The sequence below is a fragment of the Anopheles merus genome, chromosome 2R, assembly GCF_017562075.2.
Source record: "Anopheles merus strain MAF chromosome 2R, AmerM5.1, whole genome shotgun sequence".
NCBI classification, from domain to species: domain Eukaryota; kingdom Metazoa; phylum Arthropoda; class Insecta; order Diptera; family Culicidae; genus Anopheles; species Anopheles merus.
Genome location: NC_054082.1, coordinates 49,147,215 through 49,161,503, shown reverse-complemented (window position 1 = coordinate 49,161,503; position 14,289 = coordinate 49,147,215). Strand labels below are relative to the sequence as shown.

At 40.7% G+C, this 14,289-nt stretch overlaps 1 protein-coding gene across 7 annotated transcripts in view; it reads right to left on the bottom strand.

Annotated features, from left to right (window-relative positions):
- LOC121588354 (cGMP-specific 3',5'-cyclic phosphodiesterase) overlaps window positions 1-14,289 on the bottom strand; it is a 65,584-nt gene that overhangs the window by 28,187 nt on the left and 23,108 nt on the right. For all 7 annotated transcript variants that reach the window (XM_041906180.1, XM_041906185.1, XM_041906184.1 and 4 more), the window contains one exon: window positions 1,252-2,290. In XM_041906180.1, the coding sequence (XP_041762114.1) occupies window positions 1,252-1,848 (597 nt within the window). In that variant the 5' untranslated portion in view covers window positions 1,849-2,290. The remainder of the gene's footprint in view (window positions 1-1,251; window positions 2,291-14,289) is intronic.

The window sequence follows — 14,289 nt, the reverse complement described above, 5'->3', positions numbered from 1 at the left end:
TTCAAGCGGCACTTCGTAGTTATCAGTTCGGAAGTGATAATTAACATGTATAAAGAAAGCAACGCTTTTTTTTTTTTATTTCTCGTAAGGACGGCCAGGTTGGCCGTATCATTAGAAAGCAACGCTTTAATAGATATACAATATTTATAGCAATTAAATACAACGGAGAATGGCTAATGTTTCGTAACGTACGCTGCTTAAACTTCTTGGTCAAACATTGTGCAAATTTTGATTATAGCGTGAACACTAAAAACATTGTAAAAAATTCAGTGTTCTGCTTAATTTTCAGACAATGATATGGATAAGAACTTTTCAAACAAACTACTCTTATCCTCACGACGCTCAAACTCTAATTCCTGAATTATTCCCTTCATACCCAGCGTGTGTTTTGAAGAACCAAACATTTCTTAAATTTCACTCAGCGTGAAATGTTTGTCCATTTTTACCATCATCGTTAAATGAACGATTTTCAAACTACATTCCACAAAAGACAAAAAGCTCACACAATTTAATTCAAAGTGCAATGACGTCAATGGCACGCCAGTTACTGTACCATTTTCAAATCAACTCTTCCCGTTACATTATCATGCAAAAACAAAAAAAAAACAATCTCAAATTACCCGCTCCATTACTGGACCATTTCACCGGACAAATAAACGCCAACGGACAAAACATTATTGTTTACCGCTGACGCTGATGGTAGCGTAGCACTCTCACTGTCATTACCGGACAATCTTAAGCGGAAGCGGTAGTTTTCGTAATTTGTCCACGGCGGCCCCTAGCTAGCTTTCTGCGCCAGTGCGCCCGTGCGGTACGGCCAATTAGACGATTAAACTTTACGAGTTCCATTCCCATCCAGCGTACCCCACCGTAATAATGGCCATAATTAACCCGCCGTTCCTTGCCTGTGCCGTGTCCTAATGAAGCGAACACTGTCAACAAGTAGCACCTGGGGTCGCACCCTGGGTGACATTGAGCATGACAAAATGCATTCAATTAATCTGCATAATGATAGCTGGCGCTGGCCCCGGAAGGACCATAAATTATCATTAGTTCCATCCGTGCAGCTCGTGGAAGCTGGACGCACCCGAAGCTGGATCGCCCGATGCTCGATTCTGTATGCAAGGATATGCTGATGGTGATGATTTCGAACTCCTGTTTTTAACTTCTCTATGATTCTCTATGATGGTGTAAGCGAGAATGAAACGTTTTAAAGTTCCCGAATAATTCCCACCAGAAATATAACCGTACCTTTACAGGCGACGATGCTAGCCATTGCTGGAACAGGTCCGAGGTAACCGACGCGCGGTGCGGCGATTTTGGTGACTTGGACGTGTCCCCGGCGGTAATTGACTGCAGCTTGGCAACGACGTCGTTCGGTGCCCGCTCACGGAACCAACGTTCGATGGCGGCCGAATGCTCCTCAAAAAACGCACCGACCTCGTCCAGTTCCTCGAGCGAGCATAGCGAGTCGGCCGGCGCTGACCGGTGGGACGGCGACAGATGATGGTGGGTGGGCGATTGGGACTGGGACATGCTGGACCGGGACGTATTTGGCGACAGCAGATTGCCATCGTCCGTCGAGGGACGGGAATTGCTGCGCATTAGGGTGCAATTAGCACTCTCGCCATTTTCGGCCGGACTCGATGGACGCGGCGAGCCCAGCTTCGGTACGGTACAGCAACCAGTGCCATTGTCGTTGCGGTCGCCATTATTGTTGAGCGGCTGTTCAGCTGGGTCGGACGAATCGACCGCGGAGGACGGGACGGACGTCGATTGAACACCATGACCATCAATACTGTTGCTGCCGTTCTTCTGCGGCCAATCGCGTGTCTCTGTCGATTCCATGGCTCTCTAGCAAGCGTACACGGCGTTGTCTTCCTGAGGTTACCGCTGGAGCGGTACGGGAGTGAAATGTGCTGCTTTACTGCTTGCCTAAATACCAGACCGGACGGTTACTATTACATCCGCCAGTGCGGATGCCAGAACCTCTCCATGTACCATATCGCACGCACACACTCTAAATCGTCGTTTAATTGTTCACATTACACGTGTGACACTTTCACCTTAAGCTACTATTACACCACGCACAAAAACGTACACCGTTACCTAGAGCATCGACAAAAATGTTAACCATCTACGGCTCCGTTTTCACACTGAGAGCAAACACGGACACGCGACGAGGACGTCGAACGATGGGCGCAATCAAATAGTATTTTAGTGCCAATTAAGATGTCGAGGAAAATCCCCGCTAGCGAAGGGGCGATGATGATAGCGCCTAATGTTGATCCTGTGAACGAGACAAAACACAGAGAAAACACGATAAGAAAGCAAATCCTGATTGAAAGCGCTAGTTAGCATACACAAACACATACACAATCACACATACACTTGCGCACAAGGGACATTGCCTTAGCCAAAGTTCATAGTATTAGGGAAAATGTATAAAGAAAGCAGTCGGTAGAAACATGTTGACCGAGCTGCAGCAACACGAGCTAAGCTTAGTTCAAGCGGGTTAAGGTAATCTGCATGTTGAGCAGCTGTAGGATCGTTGGGGTTAGAGGTATTAAGAAGGTAATCATTACCATTAATGCTGAAAGTAAAGCCGTAAATAGATTTTCTTATTGTAAGATACAGTAGTACCGTTCTGTTTCAAATTACGAACAGCTTCAAACTACGGACATTCGGCTTTTTTTTTAACTCATTTCTTCATATTTTATCCCAAGCCATGCCGATTTTTACAAATTTTACAAATTTTACTAAATTTTACGAAAATTTTACATGATTGTCATAACGTATAAGAATCAAATTAAAAATGTGTCTAACTCTTAATAGGCCCTAATGCCACGATCAATAAATATTTTATATTGTTCAGTTCACCACTGGAGGCATTCTTACCAGTTTTGCGAAAAACCGACGGAAGTGTAATTTTGTCTATAATTCTTAATTATCGTATCCACGTGTAATGAAGTACATCGGAATTTATTGTAGAAGTAGTTATTAACGTGATAACAACAGCTTTATTTTATCATATTGTGCTCTGAATTTCATTAAAACACGTATTTAATACCGGAATTGGAAGCAGTTTTTTTTAATCTTGTTTTTAATTCCGGACTACCGAAGTAAATTGTGAATAATTGCATAAAAATATATGTTTAGACAGTGATATTAACAAGAACAAAGATTCAGTGATATTGATAAATCAATGGCATTTGATGTGACAATGAGGCCTTAATGGCCGTACAGGGACGATCGTCGATTCGCACAACATTGCCTTAAATTTCCGTTATTCCTAGCAATACGGTACCATGGCAAATATCGCGACTGATACCATATACATTGTACATGTACTAATCATATTTATTACCAGCCCTGAAAATGATTTAACCATCACTATAAAATGATTTATCTTGCTTTTTGTGTTTGAAAATATGGGAGCACGCGAACTTAAATGATAATATCATTCAGTCATAATGTTGTCGTTTCAAAGAGAAAGTTTTAAAACTTTCTTCTCTGAAAATAAACTTGGTGCATGATTTTACAATTTAATGACTTTTTTATTTTTATTTTCTTAATATTGTGCAATAATCGTCATCGATTTAGGCCTGCCTTAGTCATTCTTCTTTTTGCCGTAACGTGCTACGCGTACATGCAGGCCTGAATAGGCGTTAGAGATTTATTCAGTACCACACAATCGTATGATCAATCCTTGCTACACGGGAATGGTCCATTTTAGGCTTGAGCCCATGAAGGGCATGTTATTGAACCTTATCCATTATTAGGTCTATATATTAGTAACTTGATTGATTTACCCCTAGCAGGAAGATTAGATCTGCATACCAGGGGCAGGGTACAAATGAGGAGAATTAAGCACCATGTTAGGATACACCCTAGGCTCATAATATTTGTCGATCATACTAAATAAAAATAAATAATTTTTTTTTTTTTGTGTTGAAAAAAGTGTAATGTGGAGCTTCTTTAAACAGGATATTCGCATGATTTATCGGAAAAAAAGAAAAGTAATATCTTTTCCAAGTTTTTTGGCTGAAGCTACAACACAATTACCAAAGGAGATTTGAGCTAAAACTAGCAATGTTATTGAGCCTGGTTTGCACGACGGTAAAATTATTCTAGTACAATAAATCTTAAAAATACAACATAGACATTCATCACCATGTAAAGTATAAGTGCTATGTGATCCGCCAACACAATTTTGCCTTCACACAAAAAAGTAGTTCACTTCAGAAACAGTAGTGCTGATTTTGGTTTAAAAGTAGGTTAGTCAAATCAACTTTAGCTCTAGAGAGTTGTTCGATAAGAAGAATAATGTTTTGAAGTTTTCGACATTGGCATCTGTATGCAAGCATGTTAGATTCGTAAAGGTCTGCCTGGATCGTTTATCCCAATTTTACTTTCATCTACAAATAAGTTTAAAAGCTTTTCAAACAACTTTATAAAATCGGCACGGATTCTTGAGTACGTTCTATTCGTGTAAGAAGATAATCATTCTGGTTGTATCACATAAAAGAACAAGAAAATATTGTTAGATTCATACACTTCATGACCATTTCACTTGCCTGCAGCATCAAACTTCCTAACTATAGCATACGCAAATAACGCAAAGGGACCAAGACTTCCGGAAACTGAACGCGTCTTTAAGCCATCAATCTCGGCTTGACTTCGGTCACCGTTTCACGCTACCACATGGTCCAGAAATGCTCCAATCCGCTGGTCTTGGGTCTTGGCGCAACGGACACCACTATCTGCTATCAAGTGATTCCTCGTTCGAGAGGAAAAATAGCTCGTTCGTAAGCTACTTGGACGGCAGTTACCGACCGATCGAAGAAAGATTGTGCTCATTAAAGCTTAAAAACTCCATCTTCACGAGCATCTTCCAGCGCCGGAATGGATCGAGTTGACCGGGCGAACGTTTCAAAAGAGCAGGAAACCCCCGTACACGGTGATGCTGATTTTGCCTCGGTCGCTCGGTTGTTTGCACTCGTCTTTAGAAAAGCTGGAAAACTAATAGCATCGATCTTGAGCTCAGCAAAAGAGGTAGAAAAAAAGTACAGCAACGAAGAGTAGCGAAAAGCTAACGCAAAAGCAGAAGGAAAATCAAAAACTTTGCCCTACTATGTGGGACAGTGGTTCTAGTGGTGGTTTTTTGCCCCATTTTCTTCTGCCTTCTTTTATTGGAAAATTTCTGCGAAGCAGTGTAAGCATGATTGCACTCCTACCGCCACGATCTCTTGCTGCAAAATGGTTTAATACTTTCTTGCCAGGAAACTTCTTATCCTACAATCCATACCCACACACTCACGAATGTTCTAACACTCATGCGCACATACACATATGCTCATTTTACAAATAAGCTTGTATCGAATGGCGAAAACTGTCGAAACGAAGGCACCATCACCAAGGACGCGAAACGTCAAGAAGCGTCGGATCCTAGACACCGGGGCAAGCGCTATAAATAGCACGGAAAAGCACACTGGAACGAGCTGTCACCTTTTTCCCTGCTTGCCCTGTGCTTAGTGGTCTTGCTGTCTTAAAAGCATCCAGCAGGAAGGAAGCTAACCGTCGTTTGTCGCTGGGAGCGGTCCACAAAATTTAAGCAGGAAGTTTGGAAGTGATTGACGGCAGGCGCAACCGGTACTGGGAAGTTGCTAAAAATAGCATTTCTGGGTAAACTGGGACCAAGAATAAAATAAAAACTTATCTCCACCATGGACCAGATTACTTGAATTCGAGAACACATTCAATGTGGCCATCGAAATTTGCTTACGGTAAGCACTTTACTCTCAAATGATACACTGTTCTTGACCAACGCAATTGAAACAGGTTTAATTAAAAAGACTCTTACAACTGTTAGCAAATACCACCAACAATAGAGACGAATGAGTCCCACAGAGTACAAAGCCGCTATAATAATACAACAACACCTAGCAGAAGTATTTACTGCGAGGCGGCAGCAGCCTTAAACCATCAAAAAATGGTCACTATTATTTGTTCACTGCTTAGAAACAGTACGCCACTGGTACGGAGCACTACACACCTGAGCGAAGTGGTGCTCACAAAAGCTGACTGTAACAAAACATCCCCGCAGGCTGCATAAGCTGTACGACGAGAGCAGCAACCATTTCCCCGTCCTGAAGCATACGAACAATAGCACAATCCCAGCGCCCTGCAGAGATAAGGAGGAAGCTCTGCACAAAACGCTTCACATTCTACGTGTCGCACATAGCCAGACCACAAGTGCTGCAGCTGCTGCCCTCTTGAGCGGGTCTGAAGACTTGCGTTCTTCGATGTACGCTATCCCGTACGTCCCCGTTTCGACACAGTTAGTGCCCGAGGCAGTGAGCACATTAGCGCCAGCATTATACCGCAAACCGGGCGATGATGGATGTTTGCAACGTTTCCGGTGGCAACAGATAAATAGCTCTGTAAAATACAATACTTCTTACAGGGCAACATGTAGTCCTGAGTAGCCCCTCGACACCCAGTCGAAGTTGCAAAAAAGTTACAATTTCTGTGTAAGCTGTTCCGTGGCTACAATGGAATAGTGCATCAAGATGAATCTCGAGGGAGTTTTGGGTTTTGAAGTTCAAGAGCACGGCGCACTAGGGTTTTTTAAGGCAATCTCTTTGTTTCAATGAGAGCACAATGGTCATTAGTTATTTAGTAAAAATGTAGACTTTCAACTGAAGCTCAATAGAAAAGAAATTATTTACAGCAACGTGGCTAAGTTATCTAAATCATTCCATAGTAAAATACGACCCGCAGAGCTTTTTCCCTGTTCGTGCATTATTTTTAGACAAGAGGAGAAGAATTTTTCAAAAAACTCTTTCCCAACTCTTTAAAAGAGAAATGCGGGCAACAAATTAAGAAATGTAAGGCGATCCGACGCTGAACACACTCTGCAACCTGTGCACTTTTATACTTTGGCCTTCCACTGTCGCCCAAACACCACTACCAGGTAATATGTATTAATGAGCTCTTTATTGCTGCTCCACAGCTTTGCTTCTCCAAACCAACCATCATTATCAACGTGTCATCATCATCATCAGCGTGGGATGGTATTATGTGTGTTGAAGTAAGCGACCAAGCAAGGACACGGCACGTTTTATCGGATCCTCCACCTAGCAGCCACCTGGTGGAGACGGCTTAAGGTGCAATTTATAGTTTAGCACTCAGAGGGAGATTTATTTTACGCTGGGCTAAACTGCTTTTTACTTTTGCTTTTTTTTTTACTTAAACTTTTGGAAGTAATGATAGATCATACGAATATGGCAGCGGGCGGTTTTTATGCTGATAACAGGTTTTGGATGATAATGGGGATGTTCGAAATGAAAATTAGGGAAGCCTTAAACTTTTTTGCATGTAGAGAAAAGCTTTTAACAATGTCTCGGTTTACGTTGAAATACAGTAAAACCCCTCATAGGGAGTCCTCTTTATAGCAAGTTTTTCGCGTAACGAGCATTCCAAATGCTCAACAACAATTAAAATCTCGTATCACGAGCAATATCATGTTTGTGTTTCTGATACATTGTTTGCTGCTGATGCCTAATCAAGTTCACAATTGTTATCATTGAGCATTTCTTTAATTTTGAACATCACACAATTCAATAAGAGTTTTGATACAACAATCGTTAAATATAAAATTATTGCGAAGAAGATAAGAGTGACAAACGATTTCATTGTGCACTGCTGTGTGGTATATTGATGAGTGTTACTTCTATTTTGATGCTAACATTTAATCAGCATATGATCTGCCAACTGCTACCACTTCGTATCATGTGATGTTTGGTGCGACTACAAGTGTTTTTTAGATTTTATGTCTAAGAATTTATCGAACATTAAATTTCAATATTGAAGAAAAGGCCTAGTTGGAAATGTTTAACAGACGAGCAACACACTCTTCCTAGAGAAAAAAAAGATAAAATACACGCAAGTCAAGTGTACAAAACAATTGAATTATATTATATAAAATACTAATAAAATCTTCAAACTGATAAAAAACGGATCAATAATAAAGACAAAAAAATAGTGAACTACAAATATCTTGGCATAGTAGTATTATAAACAATTTTCAGTTGTTATGATGCATATATGCTCTTTATACCTTTATGTCCTCACTTTTCTTGCAAATTTCATGAAAAGAGCCTCCATAATAACGAGGTTTTTGCTTAACGACTGTCTTGAACGAATTAAAGCCACTTTTGAACGAATTGATATAAATAAATTATACCTTAAAAAGAGAAATATTACCTTGTAAACAGAAGCACTTTCTAATAAGATATATCTTATTTTGTTCAAAATTGAATCGTTATGCATCTATAGCGGTCCCATGGTACAGTTGTCAACTCGTACGACTCAATAGCATGCCCGTCATGGGTTCAAAATTACGCCAAATAGAAGAATAAGAAGCATCTAGATAACAAACCTTAATAAAAGCTTCAACCAGCAATCATAGCTATAACGATAACACTGTTTCTTCTTGGCAAAACCGACAATAATATTAAATATTAAAACTATTAGGTGTGAAAGGACCGATCCCGTCCTCGAATGTATCTAGCACCCCATGTTCCTGGGGATAGCTAAAGACGGATGTTCCTGGTATAGCTAAACTAACAAGTCCTACATAAACAAGTGCATATTAAAGTGACTAGCACGCCTATCACCACCGAAACTAAGAAGAAGAGTGTGCTGAAGAGCTCAAAGAGCACTCATATCATAGCCTCCAACACACACCGTCTCTCCTCACTTCTTAACATCTTTTCATATTATCCTAGTGTTTTTGCACCAAGCATGAGTGTTTACCCCCACCGAGAATTAATTTGCAAGCATCATATATAAAGTTTATTGCATCCTGTTTCCATCCCACCGGATGTTGCTTTATTATGCCTCAGGCAGGGTAGCAACAGCGTACCATTTCAGCTAAATTTTACCGCTGTCACAAAAGTGACCTTGCTGGACTAACTAAACAACCAGCACACACGCTCACGCACACGTGGAGAAAGACCGAATGAATGCGCTGTCGCACGCAAGAAGCCATCGATAGGCCATTCGTCCGTATCGATGGAGAAAAACACGTCTCTCGTCTCTCGTCAGCGTTGTGTTCGCGTTCGCGGTTTGTAATAATCTGGATAGCGGTGGGGCCTGGGCGGGAGGCGTTCTAATATACGCTATAAACCCGTGCCAAAACTGCTTACCCTGACATGTTCGAGAGTGGATGGTATAAATAGATTTTTTGGTACGGTGGCCTCGCAAATATGCAAAACAAAAGTGGACTCAAATAAGTGCTGATCCTGTGTTGCTAACGGTTACAGACAAAGTTGCTCTTTCTGACTGCGTTCGTAGCTTTGGTGCTATGCCGAGCTAGTAGCTGTTGGTACAATAATATTGTAATGGGTAAATCGATCCAGCAAGCGGATAACGGGTTTGTTTGGGTGACATTTACAACTCATAAATAGCCTTAGCTTCTAATTCAAAAGACTGAGGTATGGCGTGTTTAAAGCAAAGAATCATACAGACTTTTCATACTCCATGTAAAAAAAAGTAAACCATCTCATGACAAATATTTACATATCGAATTTTTAGAACGAAGCCATTTCGATTTCGCGACCAAATCCATCCAAGTATAAGCATTACATCAAACTAAAAGCGCTAAGCAACAGATTATGAATTTACTCTCATTACAAATTCCCATGTCCATCCCAAACGTTGCCTTATCAATATCCAGCCAGCCCAGATCGATAAAGAATTTCCAATAACAACATTCCTCTATTTCGGATCCATAGAGCCTGAAGCTATTGTGCGAACGGGATATGTGAAACCACGCCACAAACACAGAACTGCAAGCACATTTCGTGCTAAACTGTCTTTTAGCTCCACTTGTATTTATAACACCCGCTGTTGATTTTGTTGGTTCCGTGCACATTTGAAGAAATAACAATCCAGTCCTATATGTTCTAAGTATTGATCAATCGTATCCACTCTAGCTTTTTATATGTTATGAGCATTGCGGTAAAAATCAACCATTTAAAGAAACTTCATTGTTAAGCTTCATGTGGTTTTTAGCTTCAATAACACTTTAATTTTAACCAGGTTCAATAATAAAATGGTTGATTAATGACATTAGAAAAGTACAAAAGCTTCGTAAATGAAAATATTAAGAAAAAAAATCTACTCCTCTTTTGTCAGGACATGGTGTTTGCAGAAAACATGTTCTTTCTAAAGACCCTTGTTTTGAAAACCCTGTAGAGATGGAGATGTAGCGAATTCGTTATTCACCAAGTAAAGTTTTTGTTTTGACAGCCTATCCATACCTGAGCACAGTCAACCACCCAGTCACCCAGTTGAAGGATGCATCGTACATCATCATAGCTTATGATCGACATACGACCTGTCAAGGTGGACACTCAACAGCACTGAACACGATGGCACTTTGCATACACTAGCGATTGCCCAATAATATGAAATGTTTTCATAGCAGTATATCTTCTGTATGAAACATAAGGGGAGCTTAAGTTTGCCATTATCTTTAGGATGTAATACTGAGCTTCAGTCCTTAGAAAATTTCATGTGTTATTTCTATAAAAACATTCAATTTTTCACATTGCTTATTTTATATCGATTTACTTTAAGCTGGCAGATACTTTCTAACATTAGATGTCCTCTAACAATATTTGCAATACGGACTACAACAATCCTGAGAGAATTAACAACATTCTGAAATATTCTTGATCACTGTTGGATACAAATACTTGGTATCTTTTTACTCTTATGAATTATACAATTTTCTTTAAGAAACAGGATTGACATAAAATACCAAACATCATCAGAGAGATGTGGCTGGCCTTATATAATATTCTTTTACAACAAACTAAATGTACAAGTTCACAACTCTTTTATTTCTACACTCAATTCTATTTCCAAATTCCTAAATGAAAGATGGATAATCTTTTTTCCATGATTAAAAACATCTTCCCCGTCAGCCATTTGCACCAAATGTCCGTTGCATGTCATCGCCTCCATCCAGCAGATTCTATGTCGAGACTTGAAGATGGCTTTATTTCTCTTTGCCTCTTTCTCTCCCTCTTTCCCTTTTTGCGCTATTTATCCACAAACATATAGCAACCGAGGTCATGGCTAGCTCGGTGAACGAAAAAAAACCTGAACCATCAACCATCTCTCCGTTAAAGAGAGTTCCGTTCCTCCGCACCAAACCGTACTTCACCAATTTCGTGAGCCAGCTTCAGGTCGTAGCTCCATGACCAGCCGCCATCCGTCCGCTCGCCAGAGGAACGAAAATAAACATATCAAGTGTCACCGGCAACGGTAACTCTCTGCCCTTTTTCCCAGTTTCACTGCGGGGAAAATCCGAACACACAGGACGATAAGGAATGTTTGCATTCAGCCACATTCATTCTAGCTGTAGCTACTCTGCGAGCCAATCTCGAGCCTTGGCAACACGTGTGGGCGCGAGGGTTCGACTCGTTGGAGCGGTTCGATTTCTGTACGCGGTGAGTGATGCCGCCCTTTGGCCCTTCTTGGTAGAAACTCCACACCAGTGTTGAGTATCGGATGATTGAAACCAGTCAATTATGGACCGGTTATCCAGATTTGGAGCGGTACAGGTATCCCTGCTTCGGCGGGATTGAGGAACGACCTCGACCGCCACAAACGAACGGATCAACCGATACCACGCCATAAACGTGCGCATATTCGTTACTTGTTACTGGACACAAATGTGATTCATTTATCAAATCTGCTTCGAGTCTATGCAAGGCAGTGAAAGAAAGCAGAAAAAAGCACTGTTAGCGAAGGAAGCAAAAGAATCCTCAAGAATCCGCATTCGAAACCTGAGGCTAATACGGGATTATTTTTCGGGACGACACGACGACCCACCAACGGCAAATGAAACCCAATTCAAATAAACGGAAACCCCTCGAAAAATGGAGCTATCACCAGCAAAGCTGATCATCCGCGACGCAGGAGGGATAATTGGACTAGCTTGCGTTGCGTTTCACAACATTTTCATTTCCTGTTTTTCTGCACACTAAGCTAACACAATCCACCGTGTTTGGGGTGCTCATTCCCAGCTTTCCATGGATGGCTCGAATGGAAAGGCAAAGTTTATGTTCAACTTTCGCCTTTTCCGCCAGCGACGATGCAGTCGACGGGAACAAGTATTCGTGGGTTCATTCTTAGGCAAAAATAACAAAAAAGTCAGAACGAAAAGCTCCATTAAATAGAAGATGCGTTTTGCGAAGTGGAGTCCCACTCAGTATCCATGCTTGCACAACGATGTAAGTATGCAAATTGGATCGCTTCCCATTTGCATAACAGAATCATTCATAACTGAAACAAGATGCCGGCGCATCGCCCTCCGGGACACATTTGGCATTCGTTCTGTTCTGTTCGGGGTTTATCGTATCGGTTTCTGGAATGGGAGAAGTAGAAGTAGTAGGGAAAGACAACAACTAGAGAAAGCGCAAACCCCGCACTCCATTATGACGACTGTCAGACAGTTTGGCATTCCTATTTCCGGGCCCGCTCTCCCCCCCCTTCCAGTTGGCTATGTTGGCTTTCTCGTGAGGGTAACTTCAATCACTGCAAATTTCATTTCCGCATCCACATCGAAATGCGCCCACACGCGTTCATTCCGGGAAGGATGAAGAATTTACGTTTTGTCACCTTTGCTGGTCACTGCAGGAAGTAGTCGCTCGTATTGGTATCTAAATCAATCATACGCCAGCACCGCTAGAGTTTAGGATTATCTAAACGAGATACACAAATTTTGTACCGGCGGTTTTAGAAAACGGACATCAACTGTCAAACTGTGCGGCTTTCTATACGGTTGATCAATTGCTATAATTGACGTTACGATACGAAATGTGGTGGTACTGATGTTCGGAAAAATTTCCGGTTTGCTGTTTGTCAGGGAAGAGAGTGTAAGAAAATGTTGCCACAGATTGGTTTAGTCACTTTTGGAATCCTTGGCTGTTAATCAAAAATCGAGATAGAAAATTATTGAAGCGAAAGGTTTCTGGAATTTGATTAGAAAGTTAAGCGGCATAATCGGTGTGGATTTTAATTAACCATTAGGCAAGATATTCTAGTTTTTGTTATGTTTTATATAAACTCCTAAAAATGGTAACGATTTTCGAGCCAACTTTCAAATAAATTATGTTGGTACTATAAAAATCTCAATGTTATTCTAAAATGTATGAGGGACATCTTTTCAAATTATCTACCTTCTCTTCACCAATAATCTTCAGAACTTCAATATTACAAATAGAAATGACAAGATAAATGTGTATTTCTAATTGCTTTTTAAACATGTCCATTAAAATAAGTAACAATAAAAACTACTGCCTGAATAATTAAAACCCGGGGAACATTTTTTTTATATTTTAATACGAACAATGGTTTCGGAATGTAGTATACAATATTTGAAGACAATTATACTTATTCAATGGGCCGGTCTGGTGGTACAGTCGTCAACTCGTACGACTTAACAACATGCCCGTCATGGGTTCAAACCCCTAATAGACCGTGTCCCCATACGTAGGACTGACTATCCTGCTATGGTAACAATAAGTCACTGAAAGCCAAGCCACTTTACTAGTGGGTACAGGCAGGCCTTGACCGACAGCGGTTGTTGTGCCAAAGAAAAAAAAAACTTATTCAAGAAGTTTAAATATGTTCTTGTTTAAATTTCGATCACATTGTCTCCAACGTTCCCATAATTTCTTAAATGGTTGGTGTAGCTTTAACATAACTATGAACTATAAAACATTTTACAGTGGAACCCCTCATTACGAGTTTAATCCGTTCCAATAACTCACTCATTATGCGAAAAACTCACTATTGTATGAAAGTGATATAATTGGTTCCAAGTCGAGAAAAGTGAAGGTATATAGGGATTACAAGCATCACAATCATACGGAACACCTCCAAGTGACAACAGTAATGCATTGATCAATTCTTAGTATCGGAATTGTCGCCTTCATGAGCAAGCAGATCAAGAATGCATGAAAAAACACACTCATCAATACACCCCACAATTGTGACACACGCTTCTTGGAGAGGTACACTACACACAAAATTCCACGTCCTGCCCACTTTCACGGTCGAAGCCGAAGAGATCCTTGAATATTGTCAAATAAGAAGGAAATAAATGAAGCAAATAATCTGAACACACTACTTCACTTACTCCATCTGTCGATAAGCGCTGCAAAACTCTAAGCTCCGCTATCTGATCTGAAGAGAGTTATATGGAGG